This window comes from Hemitrygon akajei, chromosome 17 (assembly GCF_048418815.1).
Source record: "Hemitrygon akajei chromosome 17, sHemAka1.3, whole genome shotgun sequence".
Taxonomy (NCBI): Eukaryota; Metazoa; Chordata; class Chondrichthyes; order Myliobatiformes; family Dasyatidae; genus Hemitrygon; species Hemitrygon akajei.
Genome location: NC_133140.1, coordinates 37,542,805 through 37,569,902, shown reverse-complemented (window position 1 = coordinate 37,569,902; position 27,098 = coordinate 37,542,805). Strand labels below are relative to the sequence as shown.

The window sequence follows — 27,098 nt, the reverse complement described above, 5'->3', positions numbered from 1 at the left end:
GGTGAAATTGGTAGGTTAGCGGGCAGCGTGGCTGGGTAGGCCAGAAGGGCCTGTACAGAATCAGAATCAGGTTTAACATCACTGGCATATGTCGTGGAATTTGTTGTTTTGCAATACATAATAATAAAAATTATAAATTACAGTAAGAATTGTGAATTTTGATTGAAGTTACATAATGCCATGCACACTCCACAAAGATTCCCACCTGCAATTAGAGCATCCTTTGGCCAGCGACTAAACCAATCCATGGTACACCCAGAAATTAGTGCTGGGAATTTTAACGCTCGGTTTCGGAATTTTTCTCCAACTGGTGAAAAGCAAAGCACCACATGCAAGTTCTGCCGTACTCGACTCATGAAATAATCAAACAGGTTTTCATTGGTTGGAGATCGCCTTGGAAACTGCTGCTTCATTGCAAGTGTAAGATCATTGCAAATTTCATCTATTTCATCTCGATTAAACAGGTTGGAAACCTACAAAAGTAATTGCAACTTAAAAATTACATTAAATCTACCTGAAATTCACTTGATAAAATCCTACAGTAATATTATGCTTCCCCTCAGAACATAAATTTTCCACTGCTTGCATTCAATTGTCTGGAAATACTGTAAGGATTCACCCTTTGTGTTTAGCACCAATTATAGTACACTCAGTGGCTACTCTGTTAGGTGCAGGAGTGGAACTTGGTGTGGTCTTCTGTTGCATTATCCCATCCACTTCAAACTTCAATATGTTGTGCTCTTCTGCACAACACTGTTGAAACACATGGTTATTTGAGATACTGTTGCCTTCCTGTCAGTTTGAACCAGTATATTCTCTGACCTCTCTCATTAACAAGGCATTTTTGCCCACAGACCTACCACTCACTGTATGATTTGTTTTACACATCATTCTCTGTGCATGAACATCCCATGAGATTAGCAGTTTCTGAGATACTCAAACCACCCCGTCTGGCACCAACAATCATTTCATTGTCGAAGTCACTTAGATCATATTTCTTCCCCATTCTGACATTTGGTTTGAACAGCAACTGAACCTCTTGATCATAACTGCATTTGTTTATGCATTGAGTTGATGCCACATAATTAGCTGATAAGATAATTGCATTAACAAGCTGGTGTATAGGTGTACCTAATAAAGCGGCCAGTGAGTATATGTTGTCAAGGCATAAAACCAAAATAAAGAATATTTGCTATGTTACCACACTAAAATCAGGATTTTGCTTTGTTAGGAAAGTTAAGTTTCATAGATGCAGAGTTATTGTCCCCTCCTGCATGTTCTCAATGGCACAAAATGTTATAGGAAAATAAAAACATTGATGCAGAGAGCTCTTACTCATGCGTTTAGGGCCTGAATGTTACCATCTGAATTCATCACTCTTTGAAGGTAGACTGAATCAACATTGTTAAACAGATCCTACTCTGTTTAACAAAGTGGATTCATGACGATGCTGACCCAACCATTAATATGATTTCCTCAAGGTAATTGGAAGTACAGTGTGTATAACATAGCCAAGTAGTCACAATGCCTGCAAATTCTTCACACAAAGTGAAATGCCATTGGTAAAACCTTTATTCAAGAATTCACAAACAAGGACAGAAGTAAAATTCCAAAATATCTGAGGGCAGAAAATGATAAGCCACACGTCTTGAGACGTGTCAAGGAATGTACCATACCTCTCCAGAGGAGAGAACATTGTTCAAATATTCCAGAAAAGCCTCATCCTTGATTTCATTGTCGGTAAAAATAAAGGTTACTCCATTTCCTTCTTGTCCAGCCATTTTGTACAGAGTCTTCAGATCTTCCAGAAGGTCTGAGGTACTGTATGATCTGAATATATACACAAGTTATACATACACAGCTGTAGTAACTATTCTCCTACATATCAATGCTTTCTTTAAACATACTTAAAATTCTACTAATAATGCTCATTTCCATTCTTCCATAAATGTAATGTTATTGTTCCATTTGACTTATTGGCAGTCTGTATAATATAATTTCCATATACAAATTGTTATTAATACGTTGCTTCCAAGATACAGAAGTGGACATCCAAAATTATTTCCAACATGTGAAGGTAGCAGATTATGGAGCACTGCTTTATTGTATTCTTGCATGCAGATTAACATCAGAGATAGAAGACTATAAACTAAAATTCAAAAGGAAAATTTGCTCTACATCTACCAATAATAGGAATTGTACTTCAAAGCTAGCAAAGTGATTCCAAAGCCATTCAAGACAATGAAAAATAGCTTTTAAGCACTTTTCCAGTGCAAAAGCTAGTTCTCTAGGCTTATTAACTATTACATATCTCCTTATAGCTTTAGTCATTAAAGATTTACCTGGTGAGAGTGATGTGGAATGTCTGGTACCCAGCAATAAATGATGTGAGTCTCGTAATGCTCTGTTTACCTGAGCCACCCACACCAACAAGCAGAGCATTACCCCGAGGTGTTCTGATGATGCGGGATATCTGCAAGTGAAGGACAAGATTAAAATTACAGACCTTTCACAAAGAAAGAATAGGTAGAAATACTTGCGTAAGGGATGAATACTAAGTACAAAATATTCAAATATGATTACTTGCACGAACAGCAACATTTCACTCCACAAAAGTTAATCGTTTTTCACAACAATGCCTTTGATTTTGTAAAATAACTGAGCGCTTTCCATTCAGAGCACCCTTCATTCCAACACTATTAGCCATACTTGTGGTTACAACACCCTTCCTAAACATTTTTCTTTCCATTACTCCTTCCTCTTTTAAAGATCTTCATTAACACCAACCTCTGTCACTAAATCTTCAGTAACAATAAATCTCTCTTTAGCACGGAAACATCAGGAGATGGACAGACAAGATTCACAAAGATAATGCCAGGAATGAATGGTTTTGATAAGAAGAACTGAACAACTTGGATTAGAATAGAAAAGGTTGAGAGAAGATTCACCAGGATTGTCACAGAGTCAGTGTAGAGGAAGCCTTATTTCATGGCCTTATTTCAGCCATGTCAGAGAAGTCCTTTTCAAACTCAGGAGTCCCTTTTTTGTAGACCATAAATGGTCTAGATTAAGTAAGAGGCTAGTGCAAATGTTGCAGCAAGAATTAAGATGATAAGCTGATAGAGACAGTGTGCAGGCATACTGCAGTCACCCAGACTGAACACAGCCCTTAAAAACCTAACTTGACTTTGCACAACCTTTCTGTTCAATGCAGGGACCAAAAGTCACCAGGCAAACCAAGCCAAAATTAACATCTAATGATAGCTTGCTGACACTTACTAACTACTGGACTGTTATTTTACTAATTCTTTATTGTGTAGATTTTATCAGTTATTAACACATGAAATATGTATTGTTGGTATTTAAATATACAAATAATGGGATTCAGAAGTGCACAAAGATTTTGTTGGATCAATACCTGTATAAAAATTGCCAATTTTGAGCTGTAACTTCAGAGCAGTTCAGCAACAGGGGCTGAAGTGTTCTCCTTGTGCCCGAGTAAATAAAGTGTGATTGACGAACAAGTGTGAGTTGTTTGGTCACAAAACTAGCAGATCGAGTGAACTGAAAATTGTTGATCTGCAGAGGCTTGCAGTGAACTCTAAAGCTGAAGTATTAAGAAAACATGCATGAAGGGGTTCCGTTCAGGGTGGTGGTCTGGGCTAACTCATTTCGTTTTTTTTTAAACTGAGGTTGCAGAATAGATTCGGCAAAGACTTTGTGGCACCTCCTGATACTGGCACTGAAAGAGTCAGTGAGTGTAAATGAGAAGTCCTCACACATCATTGCAAGCTCAGGTGGAGTTGTCCCTGGGTGTTAGAAACAAGCAACTGCTGAGGTTTTACATTCTGAGGCCCTAATGATACTGTCAACCATGAACAGCAAGTCAAATCTGACAAATCTCTCAGGAATAAAAAATAAGCAAACTTAAATCATATAATACCCATCAAAATGATTAGTGTTTTTATTTTGGTGCAGTAGCTGAAGAAAACCATCAGCTAGTATTCTTAGGGAATCCTTATGTCTTTCTATGAATTGCACCATGAGTTATTTTAAAATTTAATTAATTTATTTGTTTTATTTAGAGCTGCCGCACAGTAACGGGCCCTTCTGGCCCATGCCACCCAATTATACCCATGTGACCAAATAATCCGGGAAGCAGTACATCTTTGGAGTGTGGGATGAAACTGGAGCACCTGGAGGAAATCCACATGGTCATGGGGAGAATGTACAAACTCCTTACAGAGAGCAGCAGGAATTGGAGCCATCACTGGTACCACAATAGCATTATGCTATTGTGGCACTATTGTGCCTCATCAGTGTGCCCAGTCTTTTATCCACGGAAGACTGGAGATACTGTTTCATTTTAATCTAATCTAAAACAAGGCAATGCCAGCAGTGCAACACTCCCCTCAGCATATCACTTAATAATCGTGTTGGTTTACGTGCTCGAGTAACCTTCCTTCTTCAAAATCAGAAGTAAGAGAGTGTTCTCACTGGGCCAAGTCTGAACCTTAAAATCAAATTTCAATCTAACCTAATTCATGCTTTTAAAATTGCTGTCAGTTCTCAACAAATTATATCAAAACAAACTCATATATAAAGGACAATCACGCAATGCACAACTTTAAAGCAGGAACTGAACAATGCTGAGAAAATGAATTAATCCTGCCTCACCTTCACCAGGTGAATTATGGCATCCTCAAAGAAGACCAAGTCCAGGTGCCCCCCTCGTACAGTCTCATTGTATAAGAACATGAACAGATTCAGTCTCTCTTTCAAGATCTCCAAATTTTCAATAGCCTCATATACTTTCGGCATCTCATATTCAGTGTCCTCTGGTTCCTCTCCTGAAAAATAAAATAGACTGGATTGATTGCTCTACAAAGCTGTCCCAGGCTCAATGGGCCAAATGATCTCCTTTGCTGTGATGATTTTATGCTTCTATGATCAGAACAGCATAGATAATAACAGCAGACTTCTATAATCATAACTCACTTCAACTGAAACACAGCGGACCATAAGCAAAAAACCTGAGGTGAATTCCAGACACACACAAGTGAGGTGTGAGACTCAAGGTCATACACATACATCTGCACTGTGTTTAAAACATTGACCACAAGTATAAAGTAGGATTTCTAAAAAACTGATGGTTGATATCAGAAACACAGTTACAGTTTTTGAATATTCAATAGAATAAATTCCAAGTTTGCAAGTGTTCAATTCCTTTGCCCTGCCAAGCCAGCCATGTACACCAGAGTGGTAAATCAGCTTGAATGGTTGTTTATTGTAAGTGGCTGCCTTGTTCACTTCTCTTTAAAAATTTATGGTGTGATGCCCCATCAATAACTCAGAGACGTGGGTTAAGGTAGGCTTTTATTGGCTGGAAGAAAGCACAAGCAGCAAGCGACCACCACACAACATACTGGAGACTGAGGAAGTCTGTGCCTCCAATCGCCTTTATACCGGGGTCTGTGGGAGGAGCCACAGGAGCAGTCAGCGGGGGGGGGGGGGGGTCCAGACAGGTATATGTAGTTCACCACATGGTGCACAAAAGAAAAGAAATGGGCAGAAAAAGAATCAAAGAACCCCTGTTGCTGCAAAATGCATCAAAACTGAAGAACAGTGTCAAGCAACACCCACAAAATGCTGGAGGAACTCTTGGATTTCCAGCATCTGCAGATTTTCTCTTGTTAGTGTCAAGCAACAGCTACAATTGTAAACGTGTCACACGAATGGCATAAATATTGGAAGTCTGAATCAGATTCGCTATCCCTGATTTACAGGACATGAGATTTGCTGTTTTGCGTAGCAATGGTGTGCAAAGACAAAGTTTATCTCATTAAAAAAGACATAAAACATAACCCTTCGGATACTGTTGAGAGGAGGGATGACCTTGCTGGGGAATCTGCAGCAATCTGATCTCTAGCACAGAGTCTGTCACTGTGGCTGAGAAAGGAAGAAGGAGGATGGGATACACCTGAACCCAAGGGGGACCAATATCCTTGCGGGCAAGTTTGCTAGAGCTGTTAGGAAGATTTCAACTAATTTGGCAGGGGGTTGGGAACTAGAGTGATAGGGCTGAAAATGGAGCAGTTAGTATACAATAAGATGCAGCGTATACTGAGATTGTGAGGAAGGACAGTGGGATGAGTTAAAGTGAAACAGGGGGCCAAATTTAAAAAGGTTATGAATACAGGAGTGAAAGTGTTATATTTGAATGCACACAGAATACACAATAAGGTAGATGATCTTGTAGTGCATTTAGAGATTTGTCAGGTATGATGTTGTGGGCATCGCTGAGTCATGGCTGAAAGAAGATCTTAGTTGGGAGCTTAAGATCCATGGATACAATTGTATTGAAAGGATGGGCAGGAAGGCAGAGAGGGTGGGGTGGCTCTGCTGGTAAAAAAAATGAAATCAAATCCTTAGAAAGAGGTGACATAGGATTGGAAGATACAGAGTACTTGTGGGTAGAGTTAAGAACTGCAAGGGTAAAAAGACCCCGACGGGAGTTATGTACATAGCTCTAAACATTAGCCAGGATGTGGGCTACAAATTACAACAGGAGATAGAAAAGGCATGTAAAAAGAGCAAAGTTGTGATAATCATGGGATTTCAATATGCAGGTAGGTTGGTGATGGATCCCAAGAGAGGGAATTTGTAGAAAGCCTATGAAATGGCTCTTTAGAGCAGTTTGTGGTTAAGCACACTGGGGGAACTGCAATTTTGGATTGGGTGTTATGTAATGACCCAGATTTATTTTGTGAGCTTCAAGTACAGGACCCATTAGGAAGCAGTGATCATAATATGATAAATTCACCCTGCAGTTTGAGAGAGAGAAGCTAAAACCAAATGCGTAAGTACTACAGTGGAGTAAAGAGAATTACATAATAGAGGAGTTGGCCAAAGTTGACTGGAAAGATACACTAACAGGGATGGCGGCAGAACAGTTTCTAGGAGCAATTCAAATGATGTAGGAAAGATACATCTCAAAGATGAAGTAGTACTCTAAAGGGAGAATGAGGCAAATGTGGCTGACAAGGGAAGTCAAAGACGGCATAAAAGCAAAGGAGAGGGCATTTAACATTGTGAGAATTAGTGGGAAATGGGATTTGTAAGTTTTTAAAAACCAGCAGAAGGCAACTGAAAAAGCTATAGAGAGACAAATATGAAATATGAAGGTTGACTAGCCAATAATAATACAAAAGAGGATGCAAAAATAATTTTCAGACATATAAAGAGTAAGAGAGGCGGGAGCGGATATCGGACCACTGGAAAATGACGCTGGAGAGGTAGTAATGGGGGACAAACTTAAGTATTTTGCGTCAGTCTTCACTGTAGAGACATGAGCAGAATGCCAGAAATGCAAGAGTGTCGGGGCAGAAGTGAGTGTCATTGCTTTTTCCAAGGAAAAGGTGCTTGGGGAAGCTGAAAAGTTTAAAGGTAGACAAGTCACCTGTACCAGATGGACTACAACCCTGGATTCTGAAAGAGGTAGCTGATTGTGGTGGCATTAGTAATGATCTTTCAAGAATCACTAGATTCTGGAATGGTTCCAGAGGACTGGAACATTGCAAATATCACTCCACTCTTTAAGAAGAGAGGAAACTATAGGCCAGTTATCCTGACTTCAGTGGTTGGAACAATGTTGAAGTCTAGTCTTAAGTATGAGGTTTCAAGGTACTTGGAGAGACATGACAAAATAAGCCAGAGTCAGCAAGGGGAAATCTTGCTTGACAAATCTGTTGGAATTCTTGAAGGAAATAGCATGCAGGATAGAAAAATGAGAGTCAGTGGGTGTTGTTTGTTTGGATTTTCAGAAGGCTTTTGACAAGGTGCCGTACATGAGGCTGTTTAACAAGATAAGAGCTAATGTTATTACGGGAAAGATACTGGCAATGGATAGAAGATTGGCTGACAACACGAGGCAAAGAGTGAGAATACAGGAAGCTTTTTCTGGTTGCTGCTAGTGACCAGTGGTGTGCCAACAGGGGTCGATAATGCATTATATATCAATGATTTGGATGAAGGAATTGATGGCTTTGTGGCTAGGTTTTGGACAATAAGAAGATAAGTGGGGGGGCATGGAAGATAAGTTTTGAGGAAGCAGGGTGTCTGCAGAACTCAGACAGATTGGGAGACCGGGCAAAGAAGTGGCAGATGGAATATATTGTATGCAAATGCATGGTTACACCCTTTTGTAGAAGGAATAAAAGAGTGGATTATTTTCTTACTGTGGAAAAAATCCAAAATTCAGTGGTGCAAAAGCAATTGGGAGTCCTCATGCAGGATTCCCTGAAGGTTAACTTACAGTTTCAGTCAGTGATATGAAAGGCAACTGCCCCTTACCTAAGAAAAGATGTGCTGGCATTGGAGAGAGTCCAGAGGAGGTTGATGAGAATCATCCCAGGAATGAAAGAGTTAACATATGAGATGCATTTGATGCTCCTGGGCCTGTATTCACTGGAATTTAGAAGAATGAGGGGGGAATCTCATTGAAACCTATCATATGTTGAAAGGCTTAGATAGAGTGGATGTGTAGAGGATGTTTCCTATATTGGGGGTGTCTATGACCAGGGGGGCACAGCCTCAGAATAGAGGGACATCCATTTAGAACAAAGATGAGGAAAACTTTCTTTAGCCAGTGAGTAGTGAACCTGTGGAATTCATTGCCATGGACAGCTATGCAGGCCAAGTCACTGGGTATATTTAAGGCTAAAGTTGATAGGTTCTTGATTGACTAAGCTGTTACAGGGAGGAAGCAGGAGAATATGGTTGAGAAGGAAAATATATCAGCCATGATGGAATGACAGAGTAGATTCAATAAGCCAATGGCCTAATTTTACTTCTTATGTGCAATACCCTGATTAACTTTTCTACTGCTATGCTGTGGGGTAGTTTATATTAGCAGTTTTTCTGTTAAAGCAGTGTGCCATGCTGGAAAGTGTGTTTTGGCTTTGGTTAAGATAAGGACCCATGTTGTCCAACTTAAGAATGTGAATCATCCACTCAGGATTGTGGGATGTGAGAGAAGGTTCTCGAGAGTTGTGGGGGAAAGTTTTCTGAACGACAGTAGTTTGGTTAGTTGTCTTCTAGCAGGAGATGTGATAAAGAGTAGATCAAGAGAGATGCCTGTAGGATTCAATCCAACGGGAAGATGCAATTGCACGGGGTGCTTCACAAGATGAAAGAGTCCAAGATGAGAAGCTCTACCAGTGATTGGAGATGTGAATTCAGTACCATGAATAACAGCTATACCAAGCTTTTGGGTGAGCTCCAATGGTCATGTGCACATTGAGACTGGTTTAGCTATAATGGACCCTTTTTTTCCTTTCTTTTAATAACTGTTTGATAAAGCTGAAATTAATAAACATTCTTTCTTTATAATTTTATGCAGAGTACGATCTGTTATTTCTTTCCAACTGATAAATGTGTATGGTCAGTATTTACACAACATTCGCTCAAATCAAGGTTTCTTTTACTGGACCATCATGACGTTCCTATTTGGTTGAACCCCAAATCATACAGACCCTAGACATATATGTTTATGAAAGGTGGCCTTCTCTTTGCTGAGTCTTGTGGCTGTTAGCCAAATTTGTATGCGAGCACAGTGAGAGGGTTACACATTTCTTAAAACTATTATAAATTACAGAAGTAACTAAATTGTGTAAAAAGAACAAGATAGTGTTAACGAACCATTTAGAAATCTGATGGCAGAGGGAAAGAAGCTGTTTCTGATCAATGATTCAAATGCATTGTACATCCTAGGTACAAATGAGTACACAAAAACTGTCCTGACCTGTGACTTCGGGTGGGTCACGTAAGAAATCTACAAAGAAGGTTTCAGTATCTGCATTGATGATACTCCTCACTTCTTCCCCAAATTCTTCAGCAGTAACATTCATCAATGTTTTACCAAACCATTCACAGTCCTCAGAGCTTGTAAAGCGATCAGCTACCACTCGGGTACATTCATGTCGCCAGAGCTTCAGAAGAATCTATTTAAAACATTGCATCCAAAGTGTCATGTTTCACACTGGAAAGAAGGTTTGCAAATCTTTCAGAAGCTTGGTAATTCTCAAACTACTTGACAATCAATGCATTCTTCTTCAAACACAGCCTCTATACAAAAGCACAGCAAACAGTACGATTCCACTAATTACTATCTGATTAGAGCCCAGCTCATTTGTAATTGGCAATATTGGTTGAAGAAAGTATTTTAGACAAACATGATTCTATTTTGGAAGTTAATTTGCCAGCACTCCAGTACTGTGTCAAACTAGAATATAAGTTTTGGAATAGAACTGTAAACCTACAACTGCTGACTCAGAGGCAAAGGTTCACCTCTGTGTGTGGTCAACAATTTTTATTGGACATCAGCCTTATATTTGCACTTTATATAATTTGGAATATACACAGCTAAAAACCAGTCTTCTTCTCAGCCAACAAGAACACATACAGAGCTAGTATTCTAAACATGCTGTTGGCAGTAGACTCTGCACTTTAAGGCTTTGGTAAGAGTCCTCTCAGATTCAAGTTCTGCCTTCAACTGTGGAGTTACCCGAGTTGTTGCCACATGATTGACTGATCAGATATTTGCATTGATGAACAGGTGTACCGGTGTACCTAATAAAGTGGCCACTGCATGTATAGGAATGTTTGAATAACAGGTCATTTGTGTGCACAACACTGCCGTTTCTAAGGTCACTACCTTTCAGGAAGGTATAGATTTATACTCCAAAATCCACTTGTATGTTTATCTTCCTAAGGGCTCTACCATTTACCAAATATTTCCCTCTTACACTTGTCCTGCTTAAGTGCAGCATATCACACTTGTCTGGATTAAGCTCCATCTGACATTCTCCATCCATATTTCCAACACATCTTTCTCCTGTTGTATCACTTGACAACCTTCCTCACTATCCACAGCTCCACCAACTTTAGCATCGTCTATAGCACCTCTAATCAGCCCATCTGCATTTTCATTCAAATCACTTGTATATTATCATAAGCAACAGAAGTTAAAGTACTGATCCCTGTGGAACACCACCTCTAACATACTACCTCTCAGTCCTTTATAGCCCAGCCAATATTTTGGATCAGTCTACCAACAGGAATCATGTTGAATGCTTGACCTAGGTAAGTCCATATAACCAACATCCACTGTCCTAATCTCATCAATCATCTTTGTCACCTCTTCAAAAAACTCAATATAGTTAGCAAGATAACCTCTGCCACATAAAGCCATGCTGACTCTTCCTAATATGTCCATACTTTTCCAGACATAAGTAAATACTTTCTCTGCCACTGTTATAAGGTCTATAATATTGTGTATTGTTTTGCAGTTGATTGTTTAATCCACATTATTAAACAGAAAGTTTTACCTCTTTGCAACAAATGACCTCTGCTGTAGTGCTGAGCATGCCCTGCCAGATTCTGGAGAGGTCTCGTAAATTGAACACATAATGAAATTTGGCTGGTGTAGGAAGCATTTTAACTTTAACAATTTGCCAGAGTTTGCGTGTGATGGGAACAAGTTGAGCTGCCAGACCCATAACCTCCTCAGTAAACCCGCGCTGTCTGCAGAAATGTCCACCTGCAATCACACCTGCAGCCAACAAGAGATAATTCCATAACAGAAAAAGTACACTTTCTTAACTTAAAAGATCATTTACTCACCAACTAATTCTAAATATTGAACAAAATATTTTGAACACTGACCAAATTAAAATTTTCAAACTTTTCACATTTCTAATCCTTGCTGTGAATGCAGTATTTTTGTGAATCAGGTTAAATATTTATTAATGCAGTTTATATGTGAATGCTGGCATATTGCAATGTTATTTGTCAAATGCTCCAAACCATTCTGCCTTACTTACCAAAGACTTTGTCAATGGAGATGCTTGAAGACAATGTACAATTAAAAATGGAGAAATGCCTTTTCAGCCTTTGTGGAATATCATTCCGTCCTCCACCAGGGTGGATCATTGCAGCAATAAACTGCATGTCCACAATATGTGTGAACTCTCCTGGCTTCTCTAGGTTATAGAATCCACTCTGTTCAATCAGCTGCCTCAAGATTTCATTGGTTACCTTAGAAAACGATAAGACATTATGTCACTAACATTTTCCTGTTACTATTTTCCTCAATTTCAAGCCCACAATAAACGTTTCCATTTCAACAATGCAGGAAAAATATTCATTATGTTGATGGAAATACAAATGCTTTAAAATGCAAATAGTAATCTTTTATATCCAACGTTGTGAAAGTACATCAAGATCTGTTTGCTCTACAATGCAGAAAGAGTGTGAGTAACTTCACTTGCCTGGAATGAGAATAACCTTCAAAATATTCAAGAAGCTTGACGCCATCTAGAATAAAGCAGCCCACTTCATTAGTAACTATTCACTATTGTAAGTGTTCACTCCCTCCACAACCAGTACAATACGCTTGCAAAATGTACCATTTACAAGATGCACAACCTCAACTCACCAACACTTAAACAGGCCCTTTGGCCCAACTTAACCATATTAATTCCTCAATCATGAGGAGGATTAGGTCTCAAGCCATGGTGTCGCCTGTTTACAGCTGCCCAGAAGAGCAGCATCGGAGTGAGAACTGGTGCTTTCCACCAGAGGCAGTACAGCGTAGTGTCCAAGCTGGATTTACTGCTGTCCCCGAGTGTTCAGTGGGCAGAAGACAAGCTGGATTGTGTTGGACTGCAGACTCCTACAATATTCATGCACTCAGGATCTTGGACTATATTTTTTTGTGTGACTGTATTTTACTGATATCTTATGTGTGCTTACTATCTTATATGTGTTATATGTGCCTTGTGCTGTGTCTGACTGTTGGTACTGTGTTTTGCAACTTGGCCCCAGCATAATGCTGTTTCGTTTGGCTATATTCATGGTGTTTCATGTATGGCTCAATGACAATTAAACATGAACTTATTTGTCTATGGTTGGCCCATATCTCTCTAAACTTTTCCTGTCTATGTACCTGTCCAAATATATATTTTTGAAATGTTGCAATTGTGCCTTCTTCTACTATCTCCTCTGGCAGTCCATTCCATCTACCTACCACCATCCTGTCCCTTGGGTTCCCTATAAATTCCTCCCCTCTCAACTTAAATCTATGCCCTCTATTTTTTAGCTTGCTTCCTCTAGATAAAAGAATATATTTATCTAGCCAACTACACCCTTCATGATTTTATCTCTATAATCTCTACACAGTTTATAGAGATAAAATCATGAGGGCCATAGATAGGGTGGATAATTACAGACTTTTATGATTATTAAATTTCCATAAAGTCAACTCTCAGCCTCCATCACTCCAGGATAAACTGCCCCTGTCTATCCAATCTTATATCCAATGTTGCTACTACAAATAGTCCAGTTCATGCTAGAAAAAAATGTGAGGGTGACACATAACCACCAATTCTAACCTGGTCACTAGGAGTCACACATTGGAAAGTAACTATAATCATTTAACCAAATGCAGTCTTGTCAACAAGTCAACATGACTATTACAAGCTGATACAAAAATTGACAACGGAGAAGAAAACTGATGTTAATTTTTTTCTTACCTGATCACCCCACTCATTAATAATAGGCATGCTTATATCATCAATAAACACAGTCATTGCTTTTCCAGCTTGAGGTCCATAAACGTTTCCTATCCTTTTGTCCACATAACTTTCAATAGTTCTCTGGTGAAAAAGTCAAAATACACATAGTTAATCTGACATTTGAAAATTCTAACGGGCTCCTCAGCTGTTTAGCATATCATCTAAAACTCTTTGAAAATGTCCAATTCCATTATCCAGATTTAACATAGAACTTGGTCCAGACTCCTGCATCTGCAGTCCATTATGCTTCCCTTTAAGCTGATTTGGAATCAGAGTCAGGTTTAATATCACTGGCATATGTCATTGAATTTAATGTTTTGCAGCAGCAGTACAGAGCAATATGTAAAAATACAGTAAGAAAAATATATTATATAAGTAGTGTAAAAAGAGAACAACAAAATAGTGATGTAGTTTTCCTTGGTTGGTTCATTGTCTGTTCAGACATATAATAGCATAAGGGAAGAAGCTGTTCCCAAAATGTTGACTGTCTGTCTTCAGGCTCCTGTCCCTCCTCCCTGATGGTAGCAATGAGAAGACAACATTCCTGGGTGTCAGGGATCCTTAATGATGGATGCCATCTTTTTCAGGCATCACCTTATCAAAATGTCCTCGATGTTGGCGAGGCTGGTGCCCATGATAGAGCTGACTGAGTTGCAATTTTCTGCATCTATTTCCGGTCATGTGCTATAGCTGATGGTGATGCAACCAGTTAGAGTGTTCTTCATTGTGCATCGGTAGAAATTTGTGGTGTCTTTGGTGACCTACTCAAACTCATAATGAAATAGAGCTGCTGCCATGCTTTCTTTGTAATTGCATCAATATGTTGGGTCCAGGATAGATCTTCAGAGATGTTGACACCAAGGAGCTTGAAACTGCTCACCATTTCTACTGTTAATCCCTCAATGAGGTCTGGTGTGTGTTACCTCAACTTCACCTTCCTTAAATACACAATCAGTTCCTTGGTTTTATTAACACTGAGTACAAGGTTGTTGGTACAACGCCACTCAACCAGCTGACCTATCTCACTCCTGTACGCCTCCTCATCACCATCTGCCAGCAATAGTTATGTCAGCTGCAACTTTGTAGATGGCATTAGAGCTGTCCCTAGTCACACAGTCATGGGTGTGGAGAGAGTAGAGCAATGGGCTAAACATGCATCCTTGAGGTGCACCAGTGTAGATTTTCCCGATCCACACCAACTGTTGTCACCTCATGAGGAAAGCAAAGATCTAGTTGTAGAGGAAGATTCAGAAGCCCAGATTTCAGGTGGTACTGAATGGAGAAACAGATCTCAAACCAGCTGATCAACTTAACTTTAAAAAGCAAAGTTAATACTAAAAGATGGGCAGTGAAATGGAATCAGAGAGGAATTGAGGCAGATATTGATTCAATAACAACAAACAATCTGCTGGAGGAACTCTGCAGGTTGAGGAGTGTCTGCGGGAGGAAAAGAATCATCAACGTTTTGAGTCAAAACCCTGTATCAGCTCTGAAGTTGTTCAGCAAATTGTTGCTGTAAATTCGAGCATCTCCAGTTGAATTAGTTTTTACACGAATTACGTTTAATTACTTTTAAAGACTTTTAATTTATTCTTGCATTTTATAAGCTACAGTATTTTCAACAAGATCTGTAGTTCACCTGCTTATCACAGTAACAAAGGGATACTTATGCAAGAATAAGAATCATGATAACTTTACTGGAGCTACTGCAAAATCAAATGAGCAATAAATAGTTCACCAATAAGCTTAATATTCAATGTTCTCTTAGTACCTTACTTACTTACTAAGATGCTAGAATTAATGCAATTTAAATAATAATCAAAGGTATTTTGTTAATGAAACAGATGATAGAGATAAAAGGCATTATTCTCCAAAACAGCTTCTCTGGAACTTTCCATCTATCCCTGATCATAAGCTTACAGATAGTCACACTAAACAATCCTTCAAGAGGTGACAACATTGAAAGGAACAATTACTGCCCCAGGATCCATACTACATAGCTGAAATATGGCAAAAGTGTATTAATTTATTTTTGCTCTTTACCTGAAACAGTAGAGGTGTAGTGGCTGAGGAAAAATTAAGACTTTTGGGCAGGTGAGTCTCAGTGTTGTATTTGGATAGGTAGCTTTTTATGATCACCGTCTTAGCAGTTCCTTGTTCACCAATCAAAAGTACACCCTATGAAAAGAGATCAATGAAAGCTATCACCGTTCAATATTTTCTCATAGCCTGAGAAGAAAAATGGATTAGGATTAAGAAAAAGGATTAGGAAATTAATTAACTGCTAGGCTTCCCTCTAGAAGGAGAGTCAGGGTTTTCATGTAGGGACCAAGAATGGGCAAAATTCCTTAATGAAAATACTTGAAGAAAAGTTAATTTGCCAAATCAAAATTGCCATGGTTTTCACCCCTAAAGGTACAAACGCTGACATGAAAGTGGCATTCAGGACATGAAAAGATACTACTGGAACCCAAAAAAACACCTGAGCTAAGGACTGGAAGCCACCAAAATAAGACCATAGCAAGCAGTTTAATATTGACTTCTACAGAACTTTAGCTCCCTTCTCGTGTAGTTCACCTACCCTCCCCCCTAATGATCCACCCACTAAAAATACTTTAATTAGATGAACCTGAACTAATAGGTATCATGATGCAAGATCAGAAGCCAGTGTCACTGATGGTAGAGAGGACTTAGCCTTTCTATCATGGTAAGGAAACAGGGAACTACTTCACTATTTTTATTGCAGGGCTATCAGTCCACTGTAGAAAAGCCCTTAGAAGCTTTGAAAGTGGCAAAAGCTTCTCTCCCTCTTTGCCAGCACCAAAGATGTTATGGATCTTTAAGCTTTTAAATGTATCAGACATTCAGAAGCATTTTAAGCAGTTAAAAATTAAGTAGGTGATAAAAATATATTTTTAAATTATATTAAAATTAAATACAAAAATTAAGTTAGGCATAGATATAACATACTAATGTATAAAACATTAAACTAAATAAAACCAATTTTTTAAATATTAACATAATTTCCTTACTCTATTAAAACAATATGATTAAAAACAAAATTAAAATAAAACGCTATTAAAATAAGAACTTCACGCCATGTTAAAAGTTTTTTCCCCTCAGGCTGTTAACCCCCCATGAAACCCCACACTCTCTATTTCCTCAGTTACTGCACTACACTGCACTGTAAGCACTTGTAACTTGTTATAATACTGCTCACATTATAATTATATGCTGGTATTTATGTATTTATACACATTTTATTACATATCTGCAGATTAACCTCAAACTTTATTTTAATATAACTGCTTATTCTTTATAATTGCGGAATGTTGTCTTTTTGCTGCATGTCTTGCAAACACACCACAACAAATTCCTATTACATATACATGTATATGGCAAATAAAGTTAATCCTTGATCTTGATATCCACAACTGCACTATCCCCATTGAAATCAATATTTCACTAAGTTCTTTCATAACTTGAGCTGTGCTAAAAATGATTTTCCATGCATCATTATGGAAGTGAAAACCTTAAATTCATTCAAGAGGATGTTAAGACAGCAAAATGAGATGGCATGCAAAGCACAGGCTATAATGTATTTCCAGCTTGTGGAATAAAATATACATTATATCTGTTAAACATCATAACTACTGATGCTGGAAATCTGAAACTAAAAGAGCACCATTTGTGGAGAGAGAAATATACTTAAAATTTCAGTCAATGAAGTTTCATCAGAAAACAAGTGGCTTTCAAGTTGCAGAGAAGGAAGAGTGGAAAGAATAAAGTTTGGAGAGCAAGACTATCCAAGTGATGCCATTCTGCTGGTGCTATCTAGTTAGTTACACTGGAGAAACAAAAGGCAGATTGGTGCAGAACATTTCGCTTCAGTACAAAAGTTTGTCCCTGAGCACTTTACACATTAATTTTTCACCCTATCCCTTTCTGGCCATTTTGTCTTCATCCTACACTGATTCAACAAATCTCAAAAAGAGCTCGAGGACCAGCAGCTCAACTTCTGACTGGGAACACTGCAATCCTTAGAACTCAACAATTTCAGAAAGTTATTCATCTCATCTCAGTTTTTCTCTCTTCACAGATGCTACCTGATATGCTGAGTGTTTCCAGCATTCTCTTTAGTTTCAGATTTTTAGCAATGTCTGCATCTCACAGTTCCAGCAGGTCATTTTGTATTTTCTTTTTAACTGATATCATTTAAAACCAGTCACTTCAGGCAGATGGAACTCATCAGCCATGATTGGCAGCTCATCTAGGAGAAGGAAAACTCTGATCTCAAATCTCCGCTGCCTTGTGGCTGTACCCACTCATGGGGAAGGCTTCGGGAGTAAACCCCGAGGGAAAAATCCAGAGCTGGAGTCCTACATTGAGTTCAAGGTTGCTGGTACGGGTTGATCAGTCGCACAGAGAGGGAGAGCTTACTACATGGGCAACAACTTGCTCCCCATATTGTACTGTCCGGGCTTGTGTACCTAGACAGCTAGGACGCAATATCCACAGTCAACTCTGACCAACAGAGGCCCTCACAACTGATCTCACTCATTTACTAACTAGATGACACCAAATGTATTGTATCACCTAGACAATCTTGGTTTATACTTCATGACTTTGTTCTCTCTATCCCTTCCCCCTACTACAATGTAAAATCTATTTTTTTTTTCACTTTACTGGATTCCATGAATGGCTGTCATCAGGTGCCATCTGACCTGCCAAGTTATTCTAGTGTTCTCTGCTTTTATTTTACATTACAGGTCCTCCCCAGTTTATGAACATCTGACTTATGCACAGCCCATATATAACAAACCAGCATTTGGTAAATTGGCAGGATGGATTTGCTCGCTAGCTGAGGGGCTGCAAGCATCTCTGCTACCTGGGAACTCAGTTTGCAGCTGTATTTCCAACTTGTGAACTGCCCAGGAATGGAACGCTGCTCTAATGCAGGAAAGATCTGCATTATGAACTCTGCCCTAATGCAGGAAGAATCTGAATTACGATCCAGTTCTGATGAAGGGTCTTGGTCTGAAATGTCAACTGTTTACTCTTTTCCATAGATGCTGCCTGGCCTGCTGAGTTCCTCCAGCTTTTGTATGTGTTGCTTGGATTTCCAGCATCTGCAGACTTTCCCTTGTTTATGATTTTCAACTAGTGTTGATATCCTGTGCCCTGTATTTCTACTCCCATATGATAAGTAGTTATTACAAACCAACCAGTAGTAGGTAGTAAGTTTGAAATACCTTGCGCTGTTTAGCAATAATATGAATGAGAAAATTAGTCCTGATGTTATCAATATTTGGCACGAGAATTGATCCATATTCTGGAATGGTATCTATTGGATAAATGTACTCTTCTACCTGTGTGCTCCAGTGTATCCAATTCCCTGTGAAACACAGAAATGTAAAATCAAAGAAAACAGGAGCAAGCCATTCAGCCCTTTGAGTCTATTTCCAAATCCAGTATACCGTTCCTGCTTTCTCCCCATTCTTTACCCATAGGAATGGGATCTAAATCCTTCTTGTATGCACTTAATAATTAGGCCTCAACTGCTTTGTGCAACAAAGAATTCTATGATTTATCTCTTACTGTGTGAAGAAATTTCTCATATCAATTCTAAATTGCACACCTCGGGCTGTGAGTGCTAGTTTTCAGCAATCAGGAATATCCAATAGCTAGATTTCCAGTCCCATCGGCATTTTGTAAGAGTGAGGTCTCCTCTCAATCCACTAAACTCTGGCAAATACAAACTCAATCCTGTCAATCTCTCTTGCTATGTTAAAACTACTATCAACACAATATCCTTCTTTGGATAAGGAGTCCATACTCAAAGTGAAATCTCCTCAAGGCCTGGACACCTTTACTATGGCATCCTGCACTCAAACCCTTGCACTATGAAGGCCAACATCACTAAGAAATGCTTTAACATAAACACAACCGCAAAGAAACAGTTGATGCAACTTTTTAATGTAAGGTGACTTATTTCCATGTTATTTCAATAAATTTACTGAGCAACCTGTAAAACAAAAGCAATTGCTAAATGAATGACTGAGATTTATCACAAAAAATGAACAAATTATTGTTAGGCACTTATAGACATGTTGATACTACTGAATTAGTTATCGTCAAGTTTTATATGTTTAATTTCATTCTATTCAGGAAACTAGATTACCGTAAAGTAACAGAGTACAAAATGAGATAATTCAATTAGTAAAATAGGCATAGACTCTGTAACATACCAATTAATCCTACTCACTATCTCTTTGCTTATATTACTATATTTTTCTTCTTCAAGCATTCAGATATCAGCCTTTTGAAGGTTACCATTGAGTATGCTGACACTGCACTTCTCAGCGATGCAATTCAAATGTACTCAGTTTATTGCTTTTGTTTTGACTGAGTGTTTGGATATCTCCCAGAGGCAGCTGTTGTGGGAGATAAAGAAAACTCCCTTCAGACCCTTTGGAGCTCTTAGAGATAAAAGGGACCAGGGCCAGGGCAAAGACCTCCAATATTCTTTTGCATCAGCCCGATACCCCTTCTTGGTCATTAACTCTGTGGTAGAATTTCCAAGCAATAAGTATCCATCATATATTCCAGACTTACAATATCTTCTCCCCACCTGCTAAAAACTAGAAGTGACTCACCATTGGGGTCTACAAGGTAGTCAAACATTGATTCTTCACCAAGGTAAGACATTTCTGGCATATCTAATTTGATAGAAGCATGATTTCTCAGCCAATATTCCATCCGTTTTCTATCATCCAGCTCTAGAGTGGCACCAACACTCCACATGAGGCCAAAGGTAAACAACCGTTCCAGTACCTGTTGGTCGAACTCGCCAGTCTGCTCCTAAAATATTATGTTCCATGATACAATGGAGAATAGTTTCAACTTAAAAAGACAGCCACAAACACAGTCACTGTACACCAAGTCTAAACTTCAAGGTTACCGCCCTAGTCATTCCTCGTATTACAATCACTATTTACAGTTGGCCATGTTAATCGGGAGTGCCCACCTGCCTGTAAGTATCCCACTCCTACACATTCCTGGGGGGTTGACAACATTGCTGGTAGTCCAGTTTACAATTACAATCAACAATCAACTATTATTAACAAAAGAAACAGTAGGTTTCTGTATTGCATTACTAGACTAAAAGTTCAATTGATGTAATTGAGAATAAAATTTCATTCACGATGGTGTGCAGCGACCAATAAACAGTCATTAATTTTTAACAGTTTTAACAATAAAAATTAAATCCCCTAAAAAAAGTTATTTGTTTTTGGTAGTAATAACTTGGTGCTCCATAGCTATATCATTCTTCTGAATTATGAGCACAAATATGCTATGCACAAATATTCATCCACTACTGTGTATAAGATGATGAGAGGCATTGATCGTGTGGATAGTCAAAGGCTTTTTCCCAGAGCTGAAATGGCTAGCACCAGAAGGTACAGTTTAAGGTGCTTGAAAGTAGGTACAGGGGAGATGTCAGGGGTAAGTTTTTTTGATGCAGAGAGTGGTGAGTGCGTGGAATGGGCTGCCGGCGACAGTGGTGGAGGCAGATACGACAGGGTCTTTTAAGAGACTCCTGGATAGGTACATGGGCCTTAGAAAACTAGAAGACTATGGGTAATCCTGGGTAATTTCTAAGGTCAGGACATGTTTGGCACAGTTTTGTGGGCTGAAGAGCCTGTATTGTGCTGGTGGTTTTCTATGTTTCTATGTTCCTACTAGAAAATATTTTGAGCGAGATTAGAGGGCAATTCTCAGAGATTTTAGGCATAATTGTAGTCTAATAAAATTGCCATTTTCAGAAGGTTTGCCATTTCTCCTGGGAAGTTACTGATCTGTTTCACATAATGGGAAAATCTGGCAGACACCACAGCATTTCTCATCACCATGGATTTTAGATTTAATAGTCAGCAGTGAAACTTTCAGTTACTTTCAGTTGGCATTTTGGGCAAAACATGTTTTAGAGTTGGTATTTAGTGTTGGAGACCCTCAGTTGTTTAGTTGGTTGACATAGTAAATGGCCGAGTGTCTCAGAGCAGGAGCATCTCCACTCTGTTGTAGATGCTAACCAGAGCAATGGGTTATTGTTATTAATCTCAACTCTACAGTTAGTGTGGGAACCAAACATACTTCCTGCATTGTTTAGCAGTATTATGACGCTTTTATTAGTTAAATTAAATTCTGAACCATGTCTTTCATGTGCCTGAAACCGACTGTTAATGTGAGATCTGTTGTAGAAGATTATTAAACAGAGAAAAAGATTCAAGAATGTGCTCATAACTTCTTTAGAAGTGCAACATCCACACAACAATGACTGCTCCAGCAGGAGGAAAGTATTCATCCTGGTGTTGATAACCTCAAGACTACACACTTAGGACCTGTGTAATCAGTGGAAGGAGGGCACTACCTCATAAACTACCCACCCCAATAGTCACCTCTCAGTCTATTTGTGGAAGAGTCAGGGACTTCAGCATGCACTACACTAATCTTCTCAGAATCAACAAAACCAACTGGAAGCAAAACATACTCAACCCTGATAGAGGCAAAGAAGAAGATACCTTGGGTGGTAGGAGACCTTGTAACATATTAATACTCTGCATAATGACAAAGGCTTCAAGCATCTCCATCTTTTGATTTAAGGACTGTATGCTAAAATGATAAAGTTCTGGGAAGACAGTTGCATACAACTTCTTGAGAATTTCAGCTTCATGTTGTGAACGTAACATTAACCAATGCTGTGGAAAGAAAGTAATAACTAAGTTCCATTTACAGTTATCAGATTCTTGACAATAGAGCAGAGTTTTGGGTCATAAACCTATATTTTTTACCCCATATCAATAAGAAAATTAAATCATTTAAAGACATGCTTACACAGGTTCTGTTATTATTACATTAAATACAGTATGTCCAATTTACACAGAACTTTTTTTACAGTTTACCTTGACATAAAATAAGCTTTGTCAACATACTAATAACAAATCTCGCAATAGACTGGCGTCCTATCGGTGGGGGGGGAGGGGGGAAGAGCCTCGTACTCTCAGTCGCTTCACGCCACGGAAACCGACGTAAGCACTGGCCTGGTGAGCCTATAAGGCTCGGGACAGACTTTAACTTTAACTAACCTACTAATACAGTGCACAAACTCAGCTTTGTGGTTAACCTTGTAAAGGCTTTTCTGGACTTTAACATCTATATTGAAATAAGAAGCTATTTCTGTTAATATAAAGACAAACTAAACCAAGTTTTTTATCATTCTATCTGTATGCCTCAAAAGGTTTTTTTAATTACTGTTCAAGTTGTAGTCACTGACCTCCAAAATAGGCTTCCAGTCAAGTACAGAAGAACTCATGTATACCATCCCATTCCTGGAAACAGTGGCAGGAGAAGCATTGTCAATGTTATGGGGCTCAAAAACTATCTTGCAACTTGAGGCCATTGGAATACGGTCTCCATTTGCCAAAGTAAGAGTTTTATTGTCATCAAGAACTGAATTAAGATTTTCTATCCAAATAGCATCAACAGGACCATCCAGTACTAGCCAAATATGTTCGCCTACAGCACATGCAAGGTAGAATTAAATGAACAGAATACTTAATAACAATTTCAACATGTAATAAGGCAAATAAAATATTAATATTTTATAGAACTGAATGCTTTTTATATCCTTATGCAAAATTATATAATCATATGAGAAATTGAAGCAGGATCGGGCTATTTAGCTTGATCATTTTTTTCCAGTGCCATTTTCTAATAAAAATATCCAAATATCCAAAATCTATCAATCTCTGTGAATAAGCTCCACTGCCCACACCCTGACATTCTACTTCCCCAGACATTCTCTTACCTTTCTTGGCCCTGAGGGTTTTTCTCCACAATGCTGAAAATATTCCATCAGTCCAGTCATTGGTGGCTACATCTAAACAACCAAACATCTGAGCAGCTGTAATTGCTTTAGGGTTCATTCGCATCTCTCTGTGAGGTTGACCACATTCTGGGAAACAAAGGCAACAAGAATCTGAAGAAGCAGTTATGGTCTTCCAACAGTGATAGTGATTAATCAAGTGATAGTGATAGTAACCAAGAAACACAAGTAAATACACTAGACTTTCTACCACCAGGGCTTGGATTAAATTCCTGAACTTACTGAAGCTCCTGCAAATATCTTCTTTTCGCCAGTTATAAAATTTCAGAAAATACATAATAAAGTGATCACTGGGTTTATGCTTGTGGTCCTCTGCTACTGTAGCCCATCCACTTCAAGGTTTGATGTGTTCTGCATTCAGAGATGCTCTTTGACACACCACTGTTGTAATGTGTGGTTATTTGAGTTACTGTTGCCTCACTACATAAGTCTAGGAGAACTCCAAACCCTCAATCAAAACAAACATGTTGGTGTATAAAGCTTGTATCACCAGCACACTGCTATATGTATGGCAGCGAGACCTGGACATCACATGCTAAGCAGGACAGAAGGCTCAACACCTTCCATTTAAGATGCCTTGGGCATCTCCTGGAGAGAGTACACAATGATGAGGTTCTCTCTTGTGCTGGCCTCCGTATCGTGTACACCCTGCTCCAGCAGCACAGGCTGCACTGGCTGGGCAATGTCCGCTGCACACAGGATGGCGGCATCCCAAAGGACATCCTCTACGTGAGTTGGCTTTAGGCAAGAGAACCGTTGGCCACCCGCAATACACTACAGAATGTCTGCAAACAGGACATGACGGTGCCAGATATCAACATTGAGTCCTGGAGGAACTTGCAGCCAACCACACCAGATGGAGAAGCATCCGAAAACAATTCCTTAATTCAGATGAAGAACAATTCCTGAAAGTGACAGAAGACAAACAGGCCCATAGAAAGGAACACTGTAGCTCCAGCGGTGCTGAGACGACTTATAGATGTGATCTTTGCAACAGAAACTGCCACTCTTGCATTGTTCTCATCAGCCACAGATGGTGCTGCATCAACAATGAATTCAGCTAGGGCACAACATCCATGTTCTACCTCAAGCAACAGAGGGGCACTGTTGCCTTCCTTTCAGTTTGAACCAGTCTGGCCATTCTCCTCTGACCACTCTCATTAACAAGGCATTTTTGACTACAGAACTGATGCTCATTGGATTTTCTTTCCTTTTCAGCACCTTTCTCTGTAAACTCTAGAAACTGTTGTGCATGAAAATCCCATGAGATCAAGCAGTCTCTGAGCAGTTTCTCAACCCACTCCGTCTGGCTCCAACAATCATTCCATAAGTCAAAGTCACTTAGATCATTTTTCTTCCCAATTCTGATGTATGGCCTGAACTACTTGACCATGTTTGTATGTTTTTATGCATTGAGTTGCTGCCACATGATTGGCTGATTAAATATTTACATTAATGTGTAGGTGTACAGGTATACATAATAAAGTGGCCACTGAGTGTGTTTGAACAGCTCATATCAGTTCCTCACAGAAATAAATTAATAGAATTTAACTTCATAGTTCAACACAAGCCTCAACAGAATTATCAATGTGGAGATCAAATAAGGCAATATAATCACCTAATGGAGGGAACTCAGCTCTATGTCCGCATACGCTGCATGAGACTAGGAACTGAGGCTATCTGAGTTGATAGGCTGGAAGGGCCTCTTATTGTGCAGTATCTCCAAATCTAAAAAATACATTAAATTTGTTGTTGAATTGGTTCAGCAAAGTGCCTGGCCCCTATTGTCCAGAATTATGGAAAACTGGCGGTGAAGCATTATGAAATCTTTCTTCAGGTTACCCTTTGAAAGTTTGCTCCTGGTAAATTGGAGGGACTACCAGAAAATGGGCAGGTGGCCCAAAATATGTAATTAAACCTTGGTACAGGCGGCATGCAGATTACTCTTTAACAGGATTATGGCACCCAGCAATCTTTAAGTGTGTTGTAAATCAACTTGTTGTTCAGTAAAAAGCGATAAGTGAGGAAGTCAGTAACTTTAAAAAAAAACCCGTATCACAGAACATTACTTGAGTGAAAAAGTGTTATTTAAAATAGATGTTTATTGTGGACTCAAATACAGTTGAATTGATAATAGAAGTCAACAGATTTGAATATTTCCAACATCACAAGGGTGAAAGTGAGTTGGAAGCCTCTCCAATGGTACAATGAAGGCTTCACTGCAAAGAGAGGAGAAATGTAGGAGACCAGAAGGTTCACGAGGCACACACACTAAAGGCAGTGGGAAGCATTAGCCTAAAGGTGAACACTGACAGCTAAGTGGTAAGTATAAAGTGCTGATGAAACTTCACTGACACTCATTTTCAGGATCTGGCCCTCACTGGCAAGTATAGTGCTGACAGAAGGAGTTCCAGGACTTCAAACCACAGTGGATGAAGGAACAGCCATACATTTTCAAGTCAGGATAGTGTGTGTAGTCTGTGACTTGGCAGGGAACCTGTAGGAGGAGGTGTCCCATGCATCTGCTGCCTTAGTCCCTCTTGGCAATAGAGGACATGGATTTAGCAGATGCAGAAGGAGTGGCCTATCTGAATAACCCATTGCATTTTGTGGATGATACACACTTTAGCCAACAAGCACAAACAGTGTAAGGAGTTCATATTTAATGTAAGCGATGGAATGACAATCATGAGGGCAGCTTTGTCCTAAATTCATCCAGGCAAGTCAAGAGTATCCAATCATGCTTCTTGTAAGTGGTGGAAAGGACCTAGGGCTGTAACAAGAGGTGATTCACAAAGTACCCAGCCTCTGATCTGCAACTATAGCTACTGTATGTACTTGTTGTGTATTTAATATATCAGTAATATTATAACTGTATTGTTTGATTAAGCATTCTTTATTTGTGTAAATAATTAATTATGGGTTATTTGTAAAAGTATATGAATGGCATACATTTTTACGCCACCACATCATTAACCGCAAAAGTAAAAATGAAACGTACACATTCCCTGGGTTCCTGTGTTTTTCCATCAATTAGTTTCTGAAGTTACTAAACATAACAGCAGTAACGAAGAAGTTTTAAAACAAACCTGAGATGGCTACCTACCTGTTGAAGCACAGCAGAGACATTCAAGTCAAAAATAACGGAACACATTGTTTTCTTCTTCAGAAGGGGAAGAAAGACATTTAAGGTTTTTTTTTAAAAAGGCAGAAAACAGACAAAATTCATGGTTTTATAAACAGTGGATACTGGGTGATGATAATATATTTTTTTGAAAAGCAGGAATAGCCAGCTGCATTGAAAAGATAGACACATTCAATTGCACGAAAGATAACTGGTTGATGGATAACTGAACAAATTGAACAGTATTTTGAAGCAAATGAAAAACAAGTGCCAGTGTTACCAAGTGCAATAGGTGTAAGAGAATGGAGTATATTAGAAGTTTAATTGCTCCAACCAAATCAGCCAAAATGAGCTTTGCCGATATCATGAAAGTAATGCAGGAACATTTAGAACT

General features: G+C 39.0%; 1 protein-coding gene across 1 annotated transcript in view; it reads right to left on the bottom strand.

The window, feature by feature from the left end:
- The window catches only part of LOC140740481 (dynein axonemal heavy chain 5-like), a 189,958-nt gene that overhangs the window by 56,065 nt on the left and 106,795 nt on the right, over positions 1-27,098 (bottom strand). Inside the window, exons 42-55 of the mRNA XM_073069662.1 lie at positions 23,503-23,649; positions 22,969-23,210; positions 22,217-22,393; positions 20,291-20,495; positions 18,887-19,029; positions 15,678-15,812; positions 13,593-13,715; positions 11,883-12,096; positions 11,388-11,611; positions 9,803-10,001; positions 4,678-4,850; positions 2,343-2,473; positions 1,677-1,830; positions 206-473 (exon numbers count right to left, since the gene is read on the bottom strand). Coding sequence (XP_072925763.1) covers positions 206-473; positions 1,677-1,830; positions 2,343-2,473; positions 4,678-4,850; positions 9,803-10,001; positions 11,388-11,611; positions 11,883-12,096; positions 13,593-13,715; positions 15,678-15,812; positions 18,887-19,029; positions 20,291-20,495; positions 22,217-22,393; positions 22,969-23,210; positions 23,503-23,649 — 2,535 coding nt within the window. The remainder of the gene's footprint in view (positions 1-205; positions 474-1,676; positions 1,831-2,342; positions 2,474-4,677; positions 4,851-9,802; positions 10,002-11,387; positions 11,612-11,882; positions 12,097-13,592; positions 13,716-15,677; positions 15,813-18,886; positions 19,030-20,290; positions 20,496-22,216; positions 22,394-22,968; positions 23,211-23,502; positions 23,650-27,098) is intronic.